General features: G+C 43.7%; 1 protein-coding gene across 1 annotated transcript; it reads right to left on the bottom strand.

Moving 5' to 3' along the window:
* Positions 1-16,019: 16,019 nt before the first annotated feature.
* Positions 16,020-19,334, bottom strand: LOC119303444 (transcription factor PCF6-like). The gene is made up of 2 exons (XM_037580573.1): positions 17,693-19,334; positions 16,020-16,456 (listed from the first exon to the last, which is right to left on the bottom strand). Exon 1 carries the CDS (start codon positions 18,912-18,914, stop codon positions 17,712-17,714), a length of 1,203 nt encoding a protein of 400 aa, XP_037436470.1. The 5' UTR covers positions 18,915-19,334; the 3' UTR covers positions 16,020-16,456; positions 17,693-17,711.
* Between the last annotated feature and the right edge of the window lie 680 nt (positions 19,335-20,014).

The raw sequence follows: 20,014 nt of genomic DNA, 5'->3' as shown, positions 1-20,014 counted from the left end.
TGGATATTCAAGGGATTCATACTAACAACATTGCAATCATGCTCATCATTCAAATATTTAGTGCCAAACATTCTAATGCATTCTTCTTCTAGCACTTGAGCACAATTTTCCTTTCCATCATACTCACGAAAGATATTAAAAAGATGAAGCATATGAGGCAAACTCATTTCCATTTTTTGTAGTTTTCTTTTATAGACTAAACTAGTGATCAAACAAGAAACAAAAAGTTTCGATTGCAAGATCTAAAGATATACCTTCAAGCACTCACATCCCCGGCAACGGCGCCAGAAAAGAGCTTGATGTCTACTACACAACCATCTTGTAGACGTTGTTGGGCCTCCAAGTGCAGAGGTTTGTAGGACAGTAGCAAATTTCCCTCAAGTGGATGACCTAAGGTTTATCAATCCGTAGGAGGCATAGGATGAAGATGGTCTCTCTCAAGCAACCCTGCAACCAAATAACAAAGAGTCTCTTGTGTCCCCAACACACCCAATACAATGGTAAATTGTATAGGTACACTAGTTCGGCGAAGAGATGGTGATACGAGTGGTATATGGATGGTAGATAAAGGTTTTTGTAATCTGAAAATATAAAAACAGCAAGGTAACTAATGATAAAAGTGAGCACAGACGGTATTGCAATGCATTGAAACAAGGCCTAGGGCTCATACTTTCACTAGTGCAAGTCCTCTCAACAATGATAACATAATTGGGTCATATAACTATCCCTCAACATGCAACAAAGAGTCACTCCAAAGTCACTAATAGCGGAGAACAAACGAAGAGATTATGGTAGGGTACGAAACCACCTCAAAGTTATTCTTTCCAATCCATCCATTAGGCTATTCCTATAAGTGTCACAAATAGCCCTAGAGTTCGTACTAGAATAACACCTTAAGACACAAATCAACCAAAACCCTAATGTCACCTAGATACTCCAATGTCAGCTCAATTATCCATGGGTATGATTATACAATATGCATCACACAATCTCAGATTCATCTATTCAAACCAACACAAAGTACTTCAAAGAGTGCCCCAAAGTTTCTACCGGAGAGTCAAGATGAAAACGTGTGCCAACCCCTATGCATAGATTCCCAAGGTCACGGAACCCACAAGTTGATCACCAAAACATACATCAAGTGGATCATAGAATACCCCATTGTCACCACAGGTATCCCACGCAAGACATACATCAAGTGTTCTCAAATCCTTAAAGACTCAATCCGATAAGATAACTTCAAAGGGAAAACTCAATCCATTACAAGAGAGTAGAGGGGGAGAAACATCATAATATCCAATTATAATAGCAAAGCTCGTGATACATCAAGATCGTACCACCTCAAGAACACGAGAGAGAGAGAGAGAGAGAGAGAGAGATCAACCACATAGCTACTGGTACATACCCTCAGCCCCGAGGGTGGACTACTCCCTCCTCATCATGGAGAGCACCGGGATGATGAAGATGGCCACCTGAGAGGGATTGCCCCCTCCGGCAGGGTGTCGGAATGGGTCTAGATTGGTTTTCGGTGGCTACGGAGGCTTCTGGCGGCGAAACTCCCAATCTATTGTGCTCCCCGAAGTTTTTAGGGTATATGGGTATATATGGGAGGAAGAAGTACGTCGGTGGACCTCCGGGCTGTCCACGAGGCAGGGGGGCGCGCCCAGGGGGGTGGGCGCGCCCCCCACCCTCGTGGGCAGCCCGGGACTCTCCTGGTCCAACTTCGATACTCCGTGGGCTTATTTTGGTCCAAAAATCAGTTCCGTGAAGTTTCAGGTCAATTGGACTCCGTTTGATTTTCCTTTTCTGCGATACTCTAAAACAAGGAAAAAACAGAAACTGGCACTCGGCTCTAAGTTAATAGGTTAGTCCAAAAAATCATATAAAAATCATATAAATGCATATAAAACATCCAAGGTTGATAATATAATAGCATGGAACAATCAAAAATTATAGATATGTTGGAGACGTATCAGATCACTATTGTGAGGAAATCAAGAAGTTGAGAGTTGGCTGGACTATGTGAGGAAGCGTGTTCAGGAGCTCAAAGCCAACAACAACCAGGGCTTGGCAAATGATGTAAGCTCTCATGTTATAAGATTTGATGCCTGTTCTTTAATTAGCAATTGTTATAGTTGTATGAATTAGTTATCTGCCTTGCAAATCTATTTTTTAGAGAGAAATGTGAAGTATATATATTCTATACAAGGCTGTCAGAGTAATTTGTAAAATTCAGAATTTATTGAATAACTGATTTCATGCACATGTTGGTTTATTTTTCATGATACTTGCCTTTTTCGGGTATTTTAGTCCTTACAAGCACTTAAGAAGATATCCTAGGAGCATCCAACTGCCTGCTTGAGGGCTAACACACTAATATAAGTAACAACATACCTTGACTTCTTCTCCATCGTGTTCAAGTAATTTTACTAAATACTTTCATGTTTTTCCAGCATTTAGACATAACATTGTCAATACTTAACTTGTTTTTTTGCAGCATTTAGAACTTGGGACATAATAATTTGTCATATCACTTTATCTTTTTGTTGTACACATACTGTAATACATTTTATTATTATTCACAGTTTTTTTTCTGGGTAGAATGTATACAGAGAGTGGTTTACCTACAACTGCTAATATGTGTAGGAAGCTTCCTTGAGATGCCTCAGATTTCGTAACGAAAGCGGTTCAACTGCTAACAAATTTTCTGAACTACCATGATGCAAAAGTATGCTTGTTGTTTGTATTTGCATACCCTAATTATGCCATGATACCATCTATTCTTAGATGTTGATGTTCTCAATCGATTTATTTCAGGTGCGGGAACATGTTTCCATTTGTCTGACTTGTATAGTAGAATCTTTTGCTTCATCTTCAGAGAAACTGGATCAATTTTGCAAGCATGGATTGATTGCACAAGCGGCTAGCTTAATAGCTGTTAGCAGCTCAGCGGGACAAGCATCACTGAGTACATTAACATATACATTATGCTTCTATTTCACTCTTTATTACTACTGTATCATTTATGCAAATTTGCTAACTCTGGCTCATATATCCTTGAAGGGAGTAATTCACGTTTTGTCAATATGTGTAGGTGAATCTCCATTGGCAGGTAAAATACTCCATGGAATTAGGGGCACACTTAAAGTTATCCTTGCGGGTTCTGGCTTGGTTGCTGGTACAACTGTATACCCCACTAGGCCAGTTGATCAGGTGATTATTGCTTTATGAAGGCTATATCGAGCTAGATTATAGCTACTCGCTATTTTATTTGAAAGCCATTGGTTGATGACTCCGTTCGGTTGTCTTTTATCTGACTTAGCTAATGAAGCTTTTTGAGTGATACTCCCTCCGTAAAGAAATATAAGAGCGTTTGAATCATAGTGATCCAAACACTCTTATATTTCTTTGTGTGCATTTTCTCAGTTTTAAATTCACTGTAGTGTGCATACAATTCAGCTTTGTTTGATAATCTGAAATTAATCACACAACAGAATTTTCAAAATTTGGAAGAAAGTTGCAAGCAATTCAGGTGTGCATACAATTCAGGTCTGTTTAGTAAACTGAAATTAATACCACACAACGAAATTTACAAAATTTGGAAGAAAGTTGCATGCTGGATACTGCTTGTATAGTCCAGTAAAATGTAAATGTTTGTAAAAAAAGTTCAGAACGTGTATAGTGAACAGTATATAATAATTTGCCAAATGTTTCCTGGTGCTCCTACTGTTTTTGTAGTGCTACAAGCTATAACAGTGAGAAAACAATGTGGTAGATTGGATTAGGGGTTTGGCATGAACTCTTGGTTGATAGACCTCTCTGTTTTCTACCTGATTTTGTTCCTCTAGCTGTAATATGCAATTCACAACGATATTATTGATCTTGATCAAGGTTTAGAGATGCGCTAGACTAGCGGTATGTGACTGATAATCTTGACATCATACCTATATTACTTGTTCCATTTTTCTTTTTAATTTATCAAAAACCAAGAGTTTCTTATTGTACTCCCTCCGTTCCGAATTACTTGTCGTAGGTATGGATGTATCTAGATGTATTTTAGTTCTAGATACATCCATTTCTGCGACGAGTAATTTGGAACGGAGGGAGTAGTTGCTTATTGGACTCTTCTACCTTTTCTCTCACAAAAAATGTTTATAGTATGTATGTTGTCCTGCTTATGGTTTCTCATAAATGTTCATTAGAACTCAAAGTTGCTTTCTCTTATTGTGTCGTAATCAAGTGTTGCATATTTCCACCATTGACGGATTTTTCATCATCAGTCTGCAAAGAAGTAATAGGTGGCACATCTCTATACCAGGGTCCCTCGTCGTGCCGTGGACACGGCGACCTCGCCGGAGCAGTGTGCGGACGAGCCATGAGCTGACGTAGCCGGTGGCTCCTATCACGCTTTGGTCCTGCTCTGGCGAGCCGCTGCTGCCGCTGCCCATCTTGATCTTTCCCTACGTCTCCCTCAAGGGAGGGTGCTGGACACTGAGGACCAGAGAGGAAGTGGTGGAACTGTCAGTCCGTCCATGTTCTAAAGCTGTATTTGTGCACATCGTAAACTAGCTAAGTTGCAGGTTGTTAGGAGTACTATGCTGCAGTTCCACTTAGATGGAAAGAGACAAGATTCATTTTCATTGACTATCATGGATTTTTCTTTGCTTTTCACATAAAACGCTGACCAAAGACCTCATCATTGCCATGTGCATGTGCTAAAAAGATGAACAAAGCAACTTGAAGGGGTGGAGACATACTTAGCACCGCAGAGTCACCACTCAGGAGGCGCACCAAGGGTGCGCCCCAACCACTAGTCTTTCTTAATGTGTTACTCTATTTGTTACTTAATACTTTGAGATGCATGCTAGATAGCAGTCTTGTGGTGGAGTAACAGTAGTAGACGTCGATAAGTTTAATGGTCTACTTGTCACAGATGTAATGCCAATATGAGTTATGCCACGAAGAATCACAATCATAACTATGCACACTTCTATCAATTTCCCAATGGTAATTTGCTTACCCACTAATACTAAGTTTATGAGAGAATGCCTCTAGTTATGATTACCGTTGGGAAATTGATAGAAGTTTGCATAGTTATGATTGTGATTCTTCATGGCATAACTCATATTGGCATTACATCCTTGATTGATAACGTGTGTTGTTTGTATCGGCTGGGGGCAATGGCTAACTCCTCCCAACCTCCTCCCTGGGGGTACGCGAGTCTTGCTTTGCTTTGCGGGCTGATAAGCTCTGCAATAAGTACTTGAGTTCTTTAGGACTAATGTGATTTTTTGGATAATAAGCACTTCCACCTATCCATATTTTGCTAGCCTCTTCGGTGCCGTGATTGCCTGTTCTCACCTTGAGACTTGGTGCACACTTTGCAGGTGCATCCAAACCCCGTGATATGATACACTCTATCACATATAATCCTTATGTATCCTTCCTCAAAATAGTCACTATATACCTACCAATTATAGCATTTCCATAACCATTTCCAGATATATTGACATGCAACTTCCATTATTACCATTCACATGACTTGAACATTCATTGTCATATTGCTTTGCATGATCATATAGAGTCGACATGATATTTGTGGCAAAGCCCCTGTTCATCATTGTTATTCATGTTACACTAGATCATTGCGCATCCTACACTGCCAGAGGCATTCATATGTAGTCATATTTTTCAGTTTAGTGAGTTGTAAATAAATTAAAGTGTGATGATCATTATTATTAGAGCATTGTCCCAGTGAGGAAAAGAATGGGGAAGACTTATGAGTCCTCAAAAAATTGGGGATGAGGTCCATGAGATTGTTCTAAAAAATAAAAAGAAAAAATGAGAGAAAAAGAGATAAGGGGCAATAACAGCATGTACTTCATATAAAGAGTGTCCATGATTTTGCACTTTTATATAGTGGTGGGATTTTTACATTATAGAACATGGCCTGTATATTCCGATGACGAGCTTCCTCAAATGCTCGAGGTCTTCATGAGCAAGCAAATTGGATGCACACCCACTTTGTTTCATATAGAGAGCTTTCATACACTTGTAGCTCTAGTGCATCTGTTGCATGGTAATCCGTCCTCCTCACATTGACATTGATTGTAAGGCCTCTCCATTGCCTAACAACCTGCCTCGTTGATGCAAGACTTTCTTATACTTTTGTCTTCCCTTATAAACCCCAATGATCATTCTCTTTGCCACCCAAAGTGCTAAGTCCATGGTTCACGCTCAAGTATTGTGTGGAAGGTGAAAAAGCTGAAGCAATAAAAATTATTGACCAAATTACTTAGTTTAGCACCGAGGTGTTCATGACAAATATCTTTGTGCTAGGAATACCGAGCTATGCCGTGCTTACATGATTAAATTAGTACGAATAACATTCTTTACCACTTATATTTTGAAGGGAAATGATTGATTACTAGTTTTCAGGTGTATTATTATTTTGATGTCAAATTGATAGAGTATTTCCTTAATCATTCACTTCCCAATATTCATACTGCAGTAAATTACATGATCAAAGAAACATGCTAAGTAACATTTCATATCAACAATTCTATTTTTATCATTTACCTACTCGAGGACGAGTAAGAATTAAGCTTGCGGATGCTGATACGTCTCTAGCGTATCTATAATTTTTGATTGCTTCATGCTATTATATTATCATTGTGGTATGCTTTATATTCAATTTTATATTATTTTGATGGACTAACCTATTAACTTAGTGCCTAGTGACAGTTTCTGATTTTGCCTATATTTCTTTGTTTCGCAGAAAAACCATACCGAACAAAGTCCAAACACAATGAAACTTAACAGTGATTTTTTCTGGACAATAAGAGACCCTAGAAGCTTCGGGAAGAGACCAAAAGACACACCAGGGAGCCACAAGCTCACCAGACGCGCCGTGTGTGGGGCGCTATTAGCACTTGTGGGGCCCAGGAGGCTTCGTCTAACCTAATTCCTTGTCTATAAATTCACTAATATTCCAAAAACTCCTGAGGCGAGACCTAAAACAATTTTATCTCCCAAGCATCTATTCTCCGAGATCCCATCTAGAGGCCTTTTCAGGTACTCTGCCTGAGGGCAAACCATTGGGGAGCCAATCTTCATCGACCTTGATGCCTCCATGATGATGTGGGAGTAGTTCCTTCAGGACCTACGAGCCCATAGCAGTAGCTAGATGGCTCTGTCTCTATCTCTCTCTCTCTCTCTCTCAATCTTTGTAGGATCGAGAAGATAGAGTCTAGAGGGGGGTTAATAGACACTTAACCAACCAAAGGTGCAGTTTTTAGTTTACTTGAAGATTAGGCAAATTTTGTCACAAGTTAAGTTATAATCAATACTTTCTACACATGCATATCTAGTGATAGGGCTGTGGAAATAGTACAACATGCAAGTGTGCGGAAAGGAAAGAGGGTAGAGATGGGAAGATCAAACGCAATGAAGACACGGTGGTTTTTGGCGTGGTTCTGATAGGTGGTGCTATCATACATCTACATTGATGGAGACTTCAACCCACATAGGGTAACGACTGCGTGAGTCGACGAAGGGATCCAGCCACGAAGTGTCCATGAAAAAGCAACCTTGTCTATCCCACCATGGCTTACGCCCACGAAGGACTAGCCTCACTCGGGGTAGATCTTCATGAGTAGGCGATCTCCTTGCCCTTACAAACTCCTTGGTCCAACTCCACATGATCTTGGAGGCTCCCAAGTAACACCTAACCAATCTAGGAGACACCACTCTCCAAAAGGTAATAGATGGTGTGTTGATGATGAACTCCTTGCTCTTGTGCTTCAAAAGATAGTCTCCTCAACACTCAATCACTCTCTCATGGATTTAGCTTGGGTAGGAGAAGGATTTGAGTGGAAAGAAAATTGGGGAGGCTAGAAATCAAGGTTCAAATGGTTGGATTGGAATGCCTTGATATCAACACATGAGTAGGTGGTTCTCTCTCAAAAAATGAATGGTGGAAGTGTAGTTTCGTTCTGATGGCTCTCTTTGAGAGTGAGTGGGGGTGGAGAGGTATTTATAGCCTTCACCAAGAATCCAACTGTTACAACCTTTTGACTCAACTTGGTGACACCCAAACAAATCTCGGTGAGACCAACCTGTGTAAAAGATCCGAACGTTAGGCATCTCGGTGAGACCGAATGAATCAACTCGTAGGAACCGATATGTGATGACCTAAGTGAGACCTTGTTTCGGTAATTCTGATCAAACCAACCTAGTAATTCCAAAATGGAATGGAAGGGTTACAGAAACTTGGTCACAACACTTTGGTGGGACCGAATGTCATCTCAGTAGAACCAAGTTTCCAGGTTTTGGCCATGGCTCTGTCTAAGTTAAACTCGATGGGTCCGGAAGTGGCTATATTGGTGGGACCGAGTTTGACACTTAGGGTTTGGACAAATTTGAGTGTGGGAAAGTGGCTGAGTGTTATGGAGCAATATCTTCAGGAACTTGAGCAACTAAGTCATGATCAAAACCTCATCCTATGGACTCGATATGATCTTGGATCACTTAACCAAAAATGAAGATACTTGGAGCTTTGTACCAATATGTTTCCATAGCATTTTGAAGGGTCCACATCCACATGTCCTTGCCAAGACAACATTGAACTTTTCCTGAAATATACCAGGTGAAAGTGTTAGTCCAACAACATGTATGTTGACATGAATTATCAAAACCACCAAGGGAGCAAATGTGCTTTCAATCTTCAATACAATGATCTCCTTTGAGATTATTCAATGTAATTCTCATGGTGTGTTTGGTGGGATCCGATGAATTGTAGGTTTATGATCAGATTATTCATTGAAACTATTTGAGCCTCTTGAGATTTATTTATGTGTGATTTTTATAGATACGTATGCTTTTCGCTCTATGAGTCTTTTTTGGCCAATTGGATGAGTAGATCTTCAAAAGGGAGTGGTGCATAGTAGTAGGTTCAATCTTGTTGTGTCCTTACTTTGTGATAGGAGGAGTTGCAAGGCACATATTGTATTGTTGCTACTAAGGATAAAACAATGGGGTTTGAACATGTTGCTTGATCTTACTTCGTCTACATTATGTCATCTTGCTAAATGCGTTACTCTGTTTGTCATGAACTTAATACTTGGAGATGCATGGTGGATAACGATCTTGGGGTGGAGTAATAGTAGTAGACATTAGTAAGTTTAACTGTGTACTTGTCACATACGTAATGCCTATATATGAATTGTGCCATGAAGAATCACAATCATACTATGCTCACTTTAGTCAATTGCCCAACATAAATTGTTTACCTGTCGATGCTATGTTTATGAGAGAGATGCCTCAAGTGAAACTATGGCCCCTGGATCCATTCTCTATTATTACTAATAATCCTACAATTGCTCTTTGTTTTTCATTTTAAATTTTTATTTGTTTACCTACCACTATAGGATTTAATCCTTGCAATTGGCGAGAACAAGGGGATTGACAACCCTCTTTCCTTCATTTGGTGCAATCATTTGCTTTGTGTGTGTGAAGGTATTGTTCATGTTGTTTATGCGTCGTATCCTTTTGGTTCGACAAAACTTGGGTCTTAACTAAGGGAAATATTATCTACTACTATACTACTTCACCCTTCCTCTTAAGGGAAGCACAACAACTCTATAGAGAGTAGCAATGATCACAATGATGTAGGACAAGTTATGTGATCTAAACATTGAAGCTCGAAGAGAGATGGTGCTACACATCTATTATTAAGTATAATTCTAAGACCCAAAAGGCCCCTCAAAGTCGTCTTTACAGGTTCACCCCGCAATCCCAAAATCACCCCCAGATGTTCTCGATGGATGAACAAAGCGAGATGAGTCACCGGAGCACACGAAAATTAATTTGAAGACCTAGAAGGTCCTGAAAGTAAAACATCAAATCTGAAGCTCGTGGCCCCATGGGATGAGAACCCGAAGTTAGGCCCAAGACATGAACACGAAGCCCATTCTATGAATAGTCATTGGGTACTAAATGAACTCGCGGATGAAGATCAAAAGGGCCCAGAATCGCAAAATACCCCTAAAGGGAGGAAAGAAAATAGGAAACTCTAAAAGGTTACTCTTGTATTAACTACCGGTATATATGGTAAGAGCCGGTTTCGTATCCTCTAGTGATTTCCCTTTATCGTCCAGCAAGTATATCGGTGACTTTTATAGCAACTTTTTAATATATTCTTATATTAGCAACCATAACGGTCCAATGCTTTTAATATTTTCAATTTCTTAGTTGTTTTCCAGCTTGAAACAGTTATTTGCTGGTTTACTCCATATTCTAACTATAATGCAGTAGCCCAGCTGTTTCTGGTGCATATTTTGCTTTTATTACCGCATCTATTATATAACGAGCCTATGAGCCGGCTTGTGAGTTTCTTTCAGCCGGCTCGCTAAGCTTCACGAGCTCAACCTCCCTTGGGTCAAGTCTCAAGCTTTATATCCATACCTACACAAATATACAAATAGTTGTTTTTTATAATATGAACAAATATCGATCCCTTTTTTGCTTCCAATCTGATTGTTCATGTGGATGATACCGGTGCATTTCTTTGCAAGGTTCTTCTTGTTCCGTTATCACGTGGATTATGTATGTTTGTTTATATCTTATAGTTTCAACAAAAAGTACAATAGTAAATAAGATCACACAGTCATCTCCATGGTTGGTAGCACAACCCACACTATTGCAACATGGTCGTGTTGTGTTGTGCTATGAAGGGCCTTAGGACTTGGCTGTCATGGAATGATGTTGAAAGTGCATCAATACCCTAATTGGGTTCTTGCATTGATGACATGTAAGTACTGGGTATAAAATTCAAATTGAGTGATCAACATATTATTAGTCCCTAGTCCCTAGTTGTGAAACAGATGGAGGTGAGTAGCCCACCAATTGAAAAGGGTAAAGGTGTTGGCTCGATTAGAATTTCTGATGATTTTCAGTTATTTGAGTTGTAGGGAAGCCGCACTTATAGAGGGGTTGTGGTGGTGTTCAAGTTTTTGGATCATGATATACACACATGCTGCATATACTCTACTAAGAGCCAAACACTTAGCTTCCACAACAAAGACGTCCCATTACCCTCCTTTGCATGCTCTCTAGACTGTCTTAATGCTACCAGGTCCGGATTTCTGGACATTGCGTTGGGTGAGGTGCCTCCTCTCTGGACACCACAAATTTCAGGACTGGATTTCCTAAATTAAACTTTGGGCTATGTATTACGCCTCTGGACATTTCGGGTTTCCAGGGCCTAGATATTCGGTATTAGCCCAAATTTCCAGGCTATACACGCTTTCAGTGGCAACAATTGGAAATGGGGGAATTCTATAAAATAGACCCTTCTTATACCTCTAGACCTAATCCTTGAATTGAAGGTTGCCCCCCATTGTTAATCTTGGCAAATCTCACACCCTTCCAGCACAACTTCACCAAACTTTGAGAAATCAAGGAGGAATGTTAGATTTACTATTCCATCGAGCAAAATAGTGATCCCATTGCGCTTAAGGAAACTTGTTACTCACTACTATAGATCGACATACTAGTGCCCCTCATCACTGATCGGCCACTGATGCGTGCCACTAATAAGGGTCATCATCGACGGGCCAGCGTAAGCGCGTCAGTGATAAGCATCTGCAAGCCTTCCAAGACTATTAACAGATGAGTAAAATTTGTCGGTCAGTTATAATGTCCCCCTCAACCGTTTCGAGGTCGAAATTTTTATCACAAATGGATCTCAAAATGTCATGCCAATGCTATTACTTATCACTTACCCCCTCCCCTTTTAGTTGTTGGTCATTGTTGTCTATTCAAACATCAGCGTATCTTTCCTGCAATGAGAAACATGTGAAATGGAGTCTTTACACATCCATGCCTCCTCAATTACCAGTGCCATCACTCAGCTACCTGTGCCTTGGTCTCCAATGAGCATGCATTGAACCGGCGACGATTTCCATGGTGGGGACTGACCAACTCTCAGTGTGCATTTTCCATGACACCAGTTGGCCGACATTATTCCCTGGCACATTAGAAATGTCAAAATGGGATTGGCACAGGAAATGAAGATCCAAAATCCTATGGTAGAGGAATACTGACGGGATAATCTTCCAGCTGGTCTATATTATACAATCATCATTGACAGGCCATTTCTGGCGGTCAGTCGATGATGAATCCAAGTGCGTATATACCCCCACTCTTAGTACGTAACCCTATCCCAACCCTCTGCTACCGTCCACCTTAACACTTAACCCTATTGCAATCCTCTATCGCCCCTATCTTACCCCCGCTACCACCCCATTGTCGGATCTAGGCTACCTCTGGATGCACCCTCCCCGTCGATGCGCCATGCAGTAGGTGCCCCTGCAGACGTGTGGCGTGCTGGTGCCACCGCGTGCCAGTGGTGCGGGCGTGTGACAACTGATGTAAGCGCTAGTGTGGTGTTGTCGGGTCTCCTGGGCCATAGTGGGTGGTCATAGGCCCCGACATCCCTCCCACGTTCTTCGGCCACAGAATCGTCTACGATGATGATCTTGGATACACTCATAATTTTTGGATTCATGCCTAATTTTTTTATGATTGTGAATATATTGTTTGCAATATAAATTATATGTTATGTTGTATTACAAATTGGTTATATGTATCTTGATGTTGCCAATTGCTATATTCTTTTTTGTGTAAAATTGTTATTGTGCCAAGATTTATATAAACATTATCTTGCAATTGGTATGTGTTAATATCATCAATACAGTGATTTCAAATAGAAACATGTTGCAAATTATATGTTACAATGCCATTATGCTAATAGTTACAAGAAGAATAATGTCTAATTTCTATGCCGTTGTGTTGTATGTACTAATAGTTATACACAAAACACTCCAGTTGCTATGCCACTGTGATGTATGTTGAAATCTCATCTGAAGTGGACACACTCTTGAAAAATATTGTTATTTTGGTCACACTACACAAAAGGATCAAATGGTTGGTTTTGACCATTGAGGAATATCAACGGAACCCACAAGGTCTGCTCTGTTTTGCTAAACCAATCATCTTTTGGAAAATCCAGGTGAGGGAGAGGGTGCTATATTTTGTTACCTAGAATGCTAGGTGGGTGTTTTTGCTAGGCTCATGAAGTAATTGTTGTTGTCTTCCGTTATTTCTTAGCCGAGTATAGTTTGTCCTTCTACAAACATGGAAACATGATTCACCTCGTTTCCATTGGGACCTTTCTATGTACTGTATAAAACACTCTTTTTAAGAGTGTTTTGTACAGTGCGATAGAAATGTCACACCGGTGATGTTTCACGATTTCTGTCGCATTGTACAATTTTTCTTGAGTCTTCATGACATTACCTGGTACAATCGCACCAGCTAATGATTCAAAATGGTGTCCACAAGACAATGGTATAGTTATTACGAATTAGATCGCTTTAGTTAATTTGTATTGCTATGTATCTAAGTTTTTTTTCCAGTTTTTTGAGCAACCTTTACCCATGTTCAAGCTGATATCTAGCTCTTGAAAAGAAATGTGAGTTTTCTTCAATACACAATCATGTAAGTTAAAATGTGTCAATGCAATAATAATGATATATAATTGTTTATATGTAGGGCTACCCTATGCAATGTATGAGATTGTTTGTATGTGTAACCCATGATTGAAATGCAATGTAAGAGACTTTGTATATGTGCATATGAAATGGATTATTGGAAATATGTGTATGTGATGTCGTGATTTGTATGGTTGTGAAGCTGGGGCTGCACTGCTAGTAGTAGTCCGACTGGATGACCTCTCCTAGCAATGCAACCTTTTTCTACTAGCAAGAATTTACATCACTGGCTGGCCTCTAGACTAAGGATGGTCAGTGATAAGACTCTCATTAGGGCCCTTCTACTATGGAGCACCGATGGATCGTGTGGATTGTGATGACAATTATCACAGACATGTTAACTAACACGTCTGTGATGGCAACATCATTACTGACCCTGACACACTGACCAGCCACTTGTATGTCCGTGATGATATAATTTGGACGGTCAGTGCTATACCGATTTGCAGTAGTGACTGTTAGAGTTGTGGAGACTTTAAAGAGGTAGGATTCCGTTCCAGAAGATTCGGAGATGTGGCTCCAAGAAGTCAGTTGTGAAGGCTTGGTGGTCACCTCAAGGACAACTACTGTTGATTTGAGATCCTACTTCTTGCTGGAGGCTCAAGGAGAAGAAGGCTTGTCTTTGTGGAATTCAGAGATCTTCCTGGTAGATGCACCTCCCACAGTAACTAGTTTCCCCACAAGGAAGTGAACATCCAGATACATCTTTGCCTTTGAATAATTTGGTTATTCCTATCCAAGATCTTTGTCACTCATATTTGTTTCCTTGTTGTTGCCCTTTATTAGCATCGCATTGGTTGCTCCTCACTTAGTTTCATTTAGACGAACCATATTTGTCCATACCCCTAAAACTTGTGATGAAAATCTTCAAATTTGTAGAGGCCTATTCACCCCCTCTAGTTCCATCTTGATCCTTTCAATGGATATAAGAGCAAAGACTCTTTTCAAGGGCTTTATGATCTTAAGAGTGATATGGCCAAAGATGGATGTTGGTGATCTCTACATTGACTCGCAATTGCCCTATACGACCAAAGATAAAGAAGATGATGGTTGATTACAAAGTAAAAATAGACGCTTCCATGGAAGAATCAATAATTAGAAACCGACCAAAGCCCTCATATGTTTCTTCATGTGATGTCCCCTCCACTTCTCAAGTGGCAGAGAAATCATGGATGACCTTTGATTCATCTGGTGCCCCTCTTACACACCACCACCACCCTCCACACCTCATATTCACTATACTAGTCCTCCACTCACCTTTGACGGAGCACATTTTGTTCATTGGATGTTTCCTATTAAATCACATATCTGAAATGCTCTCACGAAACGAGGATTCAACCCTAGGGTTCCAAGAAATCCGTCCCCTTGTGAAGTGCTGATGAACAACTCAATGCCACCACTTTTCAGTTACTTCAAAGGGTTTGTCAGGAGATATAGGCTTAAGTGATTCTCATTAAGTCCATCAATGTACTACATGATTGTCTTTGTCTCGTGAATGAAGGCACCACAAGCATTCAAAGATCAAAGTATGAAATGGACAATGATTAGATTAATTTTATTTTGATAAACCCCAATGAAACTCCCCAAGCACTCTATTCAAGACTACCCAACGTTCTTCTGGTCAAATTGCTAGGCTTTGGGCGTGAGAAGATAAATGATGGATTTGTCCTTCACGATTAGTTCATTGCGAGCAAGCTCCTAGGATTAACATTCAGCACAAAGGGGGGTTGTACACTTGCAGCTGCCTGGGGTCATGTTACTCGATGCCCAAGTGCAAATGTGGCGGAGGCTGTGGCTTGCATTGAGGTCCTCAAGCTGGGTCTAAACTACTCACCGAGCCCACTGCTGAACAAAAACAAATTGTAGCTTGCTGAACAAAACAGATTGTACCTTTGTTGTGAAGGCATTCCAACCAGAGCCAAATGGCTGGTCTACTCTGGGTCACATTGCAAAGGAGTTTTCCACAAGATCCCGGATGGCAGAATTGCAAGGTGTGCAAGGTTTGCAGAGATACAAACATGACTGCCCATAATTTAGCTCAGCTACGTCGTAGAGAGTTGTGTGGTGGGGTGTTGCACAGATTAGTTCCAGCCTGCGTGCTGGATTCGATCTTGCGCGATTGTAACGACGATATTACTTAAGTAATAAACAACTCCTTTTCCAAAAAAGTAACTCATTACGTTCTTTGTTTCACAACCCCATGCGTAGGGCTGGACCAAAAGCTCGTAGGCTTAATGAACAGAGCCAACCGCTCGATAGCTCAGCTCGTTATGCTCGTAGCTCGCTTCTTAAGAAACGGAGCCAATCATGGATTTTAGCACGGATTCCAAGCAGCTCTTTAATCCAGCCCTACCCATTTGAGCCAACTGCGAGGCAGAGGAGAGAACAACGCTTTGGAATGGAAAATAGAAAAATCTATGGGGGACTTGTTTCTCCAAACCTGAGAATAGCCTGGCACAGAAGGCGGGGCACATGAATCCTCCACCCACCCGATCAAACACAGGTTCCAAATGATCTCAAAAAAAAAGACACAATTTCTAAAACAACGACGACGACGACAACAACAACAACAACAACAGGTTCGAGCCCACACAGCAGGGCGCTTGCTTTGCCAGTCTTTGTCTAATAAAACTCCCCCAAAACTTGTACACCAGCCTCATCTCAGAGGAGAAGGAAAAAAAAAGCAGCACATGGTTGCCTGAATAAATGACAGCAGGGTTCGTCCATGCCGGACGAAGCAGACTTGGACGAACGATCGATGACGATCCGGTACACCCCTGAGGCAGCAGCTCCACGAGATGAATTATTGCCGAAGCCGGAAAAAATGTCGATGCCTTTGGTTCCTGCAGGTGGACAGAAATGGAGATCATTGGGATGCTGGAGCTTGTACCAGAATGGTAAGATAGCTTTTGATTCAAGAGGCAACGCATGTATAAAGAAGATGCAGGCGACAGTAAAGCAGTTCCTGCCAAACCATGGTGGAGCAGAAAATGCGGTGGCTTTAGGGGCGCAGCCTTATGTACCGAGATCATCAGAGGCCTAAAGAGATGCTGCAGACCGACACAGTGGCATCTGGATGTCTGATACTTACTTCACACCTCTGTCAATGCAGTGCACAATGACAGTATAATTTGCACGCGGAAGCTTTAAACGATGCACAGTGAACAGAAATATTCGGCTTTTGTACCTACCTTAGTGATGCACATCCTAGTGTTTTGTTCAGAAAAGTGAAATCAAGACATGATTCAGAGTGCCTAATCAAGGTAGAGAAGGGGAAATAGCAGACTTATGAGGTAAACGCACATCTGAAATTCAGTTCTTTTATAGATAGTATGTTCATCTGGATGTGCCCTAGACAGACCATTTTTTTTAATCTGTATAAAAAGTTTGTTTGCACATTTAGACTTAGTCACTTAGATCCCCAACCAACCAACCAGGAACCACTTTGCCGACATCTGAAGCAAGCTACGTTAAAACAATAAGGCTCAGCGGGTAATTGTCTAGGTGACTGCAGCGGAGTGCATGGAAAAAAACATGACATGTGTAGGACCTGTCATGTTCAATAACAGTTTTGCTAAAGCACATGCGGATTTCCATTGTGATAGTTGTATGACTTGATAACCATCAGTGTTGTTGTAGCAAGGATATATATATGAACAGTAACTACATTAAGATGGAGTTGACAAATGTTGTGCCCAAAATTAGCAACTGTGGCCTTGAGAATGAATTACTGTGATGATCATACTACTATTACTGTATTATTAGCAGGGGAAATGCAAAATGCCGGGCAATAGCAAATCACAGCCCATGTGATTGGCCGGTCTCCTGCGATGCAAAATTCCCTCCCAAAGGGAAGCAATCGACACCTGTTTGGCTCGAACCATGCAAATTCCGCTAAATGCAGATACCTGCCGCTAAGATTTCGACACCCGTCCTTCGTGACGAAGCATGATTTGTGCTTCGTGGGACTTTGAAGGACACCTCGAGCAGTGCCAAAAAGTTTGCAGCTACGCCAATATAACGAATCTAATCTTAAATCGATCAATGGTAATAACGGGGCGAAAGATTGACAGTCTTACCGCTGGAGAATCGGGGTGATCAGTTCTTGCTCTTCTCCTTCATGCCGGCGTGCTGGAACCCGTTCCACAGCTGCATCGCCGCGGTCGCCGTGAGATGGTTCTCCGACGCGAGGTGCGGGGCGGTGGCGGCGGCGTTCGCGTACAGGAAGGGAGGGCTCGGACCGTCGTCCAGGTCCTGGAGCTGCCGCTGCTGCTGCTGCTGGTGCTGGTGGTGGCTGGAGAAGTGCGGCGAATTGGACTGAAGGGGCCCCCTGGTGGCACCCATGTAACCGGAGTTCATCGAGAAGTCGAGGCTGTAGTCTCCGGCTTGAGCCGGAGCCGGAGCCGCCGCCAGCCCGCCCTGGACGAGCGAGAACTGCGTCATCTGGTTCTGGGCGGAGGGGCCGAAGTTGAACGGCTGCGCCGGCTGCAGGCCGAACGGGGGCGCATTGCCGAATCTGAAGCCGGGGTACGTCGGCACCACCTGCGCGCCGCTGCCTTTGCCGGGGTGTGCGATGCCGACGCGGTCCGCGGTGACCGCGGAAACGGCCTGCTGCGGCTGTTTCTGCCAGGACTGCCTGCGCGGAGCCGCGGAGGCAATGGCCGACGCCGGCCCCGCCCCGGTGAGCAGCTCGGTGAAGGAGCCGGCCTGCGCGGAGGGGTTGCTGGCGACGGTGACCTCCTTGTCCCGGGAGGAGCCGCCGCCGACGCGGCCGTCGGAGCGCGAGAGCGAGAGCTCGGACCCCTTGCTGGTCTCCGAGGTGCTGCTGCCCTGCGGCTGCTGCTGCTTGCCGGCGCGGGGCGCGGCCTGGTGGTCGGCCGGCATGTTGGCGAAGGCGGCCGGGTCGAGGGAGGGGAGCTCGTCGATGGCGGCGGAGGCGGCGTTGATGAGCCACTCGACGGCCTTGCTGGGCTGGTCGAAGCCGAGGCGGTCCTGCAGGTCGTAGAACTGGATGGCCGTGGGCACGGAGAGCCGCACCCGGCGGTCGCGGATGCCCTTGGACGTGTAGACCTTGCTGTGCCGGTCCTTGCCCCCCGACGCCCTCACGCGGCAGATCCGCGAGGCCGGCCCCTGGAGCTGCGGCGGCTGCTGGCCCGGCGGCGGCGGCGACCCCCACGGCACCAACTCCATGCCGTCGCCGCCGGCGGTCTCCCTACTCGCAATCGCGCCGCGCATGCGCTTGCCGCGGCCCGGCGGCGCCCCGGCCCCGGCCGCCCCACCCGCTGCGTCGGCCGACTCCATCCAGCCCCGTACATACGCTGCGGCGACAGCCAGCGAGGCCGCCTTTTATTGCGCTCGGGACGGGGAGCAGCCGTTTCGGCTGCGCTGTGCGCGTGTCAGGGCTGGAGCTGGCTTGAGTGGCGACGCCAACGGCTCGCGGCTCGGCCTTTTCCGGCAAGCAGATTTGCCCCGCCCAGCCGGCGCGTCTGCCTTTTACGATACTGCCCCTACGAGCTACCGCAGCTCAGCGGCACCCGCACCCCTGCCTGATCGTTCCTTGGCGCCGCCCTTTTTTTCAAGCCCCCGATGCAGCAGCTGAGCTCGCTCGCTCGCACGCGGCAGCGGGGGAAACAGTGGCGGCGGCAGGCTTTGGAGGGGGACCCCGGCCGTGGCGTCGGGCTGTCAGATCTGCCTAGCTGCGGCGGCGGCAGCAGCGCTGCTCGCTGCTGACTGGCTCTGCTCCACACACTTGTCGATGCTGGCGCGTAGGAATAGGAACGGAACGGTGTTCGCCTTGGCCTTTGCGGCGGCGGCGGGGTCGCTTTGCGGTCGACGCACCACGACACTTGCTCGGTGCGACGGCGACCCGAACGTATGAATGTACACGTTCGGGTCGTCCGGTTCGCCCGGGCTCACCATGTGTTCGATTTTTTCTCTCACTATTTTACTAACACATATGCCCGTGAATTGCAACGGCAGAATTAGATGGTCACGCGCTTGTATTGGTATGTGTTGTCGCTTTCTCTCTTTGCCACCATGGCTAACGGTGGTCTTGTTGTTCACCTATTCTATTCACGACGAGTGATCTATCACAAGGAGATAAAACTGATCCACCCTGGCTAATGGTGGTCTTGTTGTCCACTTATTTTATTCACGACGAATGATCTATCACAAGTAGATAAAATTGATCATTACAATTTGTCTTGCCCTTTCATGTAGCGATTTATAATTTTACGGATTTAATGATAATATAGTGGGTGTGAGCCCTATCGCACCTACACTTGATGCATGCACGTTCACCACACTCCCACGACTGCACCCGCAATGTGCTCCTGAAGTGTGCGGCCGCGGTGGCCAACCAGGGCCAGGGAAGGAACAACATTGATCACTGGCGGAGCTTA

The sequence above is a fragment of the Triticum dicoccoides genome, chromosome 5A, assembly GCF_002162155.2.
Source record: "Triticum dicoccoides isolate Atlit2015 ecotype Zavitan chromosome 5A, WEW_v2.0, whole genome shotgun sequence".
Lineage (NCBI taxonomy): Eukaryota > Viridiplantae > Streptophyta > Magnoliopsida > Poales > Poaceae > Triticum > Triticum dicoccoides.
The sequence above is the reverse complement of the archived record's forward strand: the minus strand, read 5'-3'. Positions and strand labels throughout refer to the sequence as shown.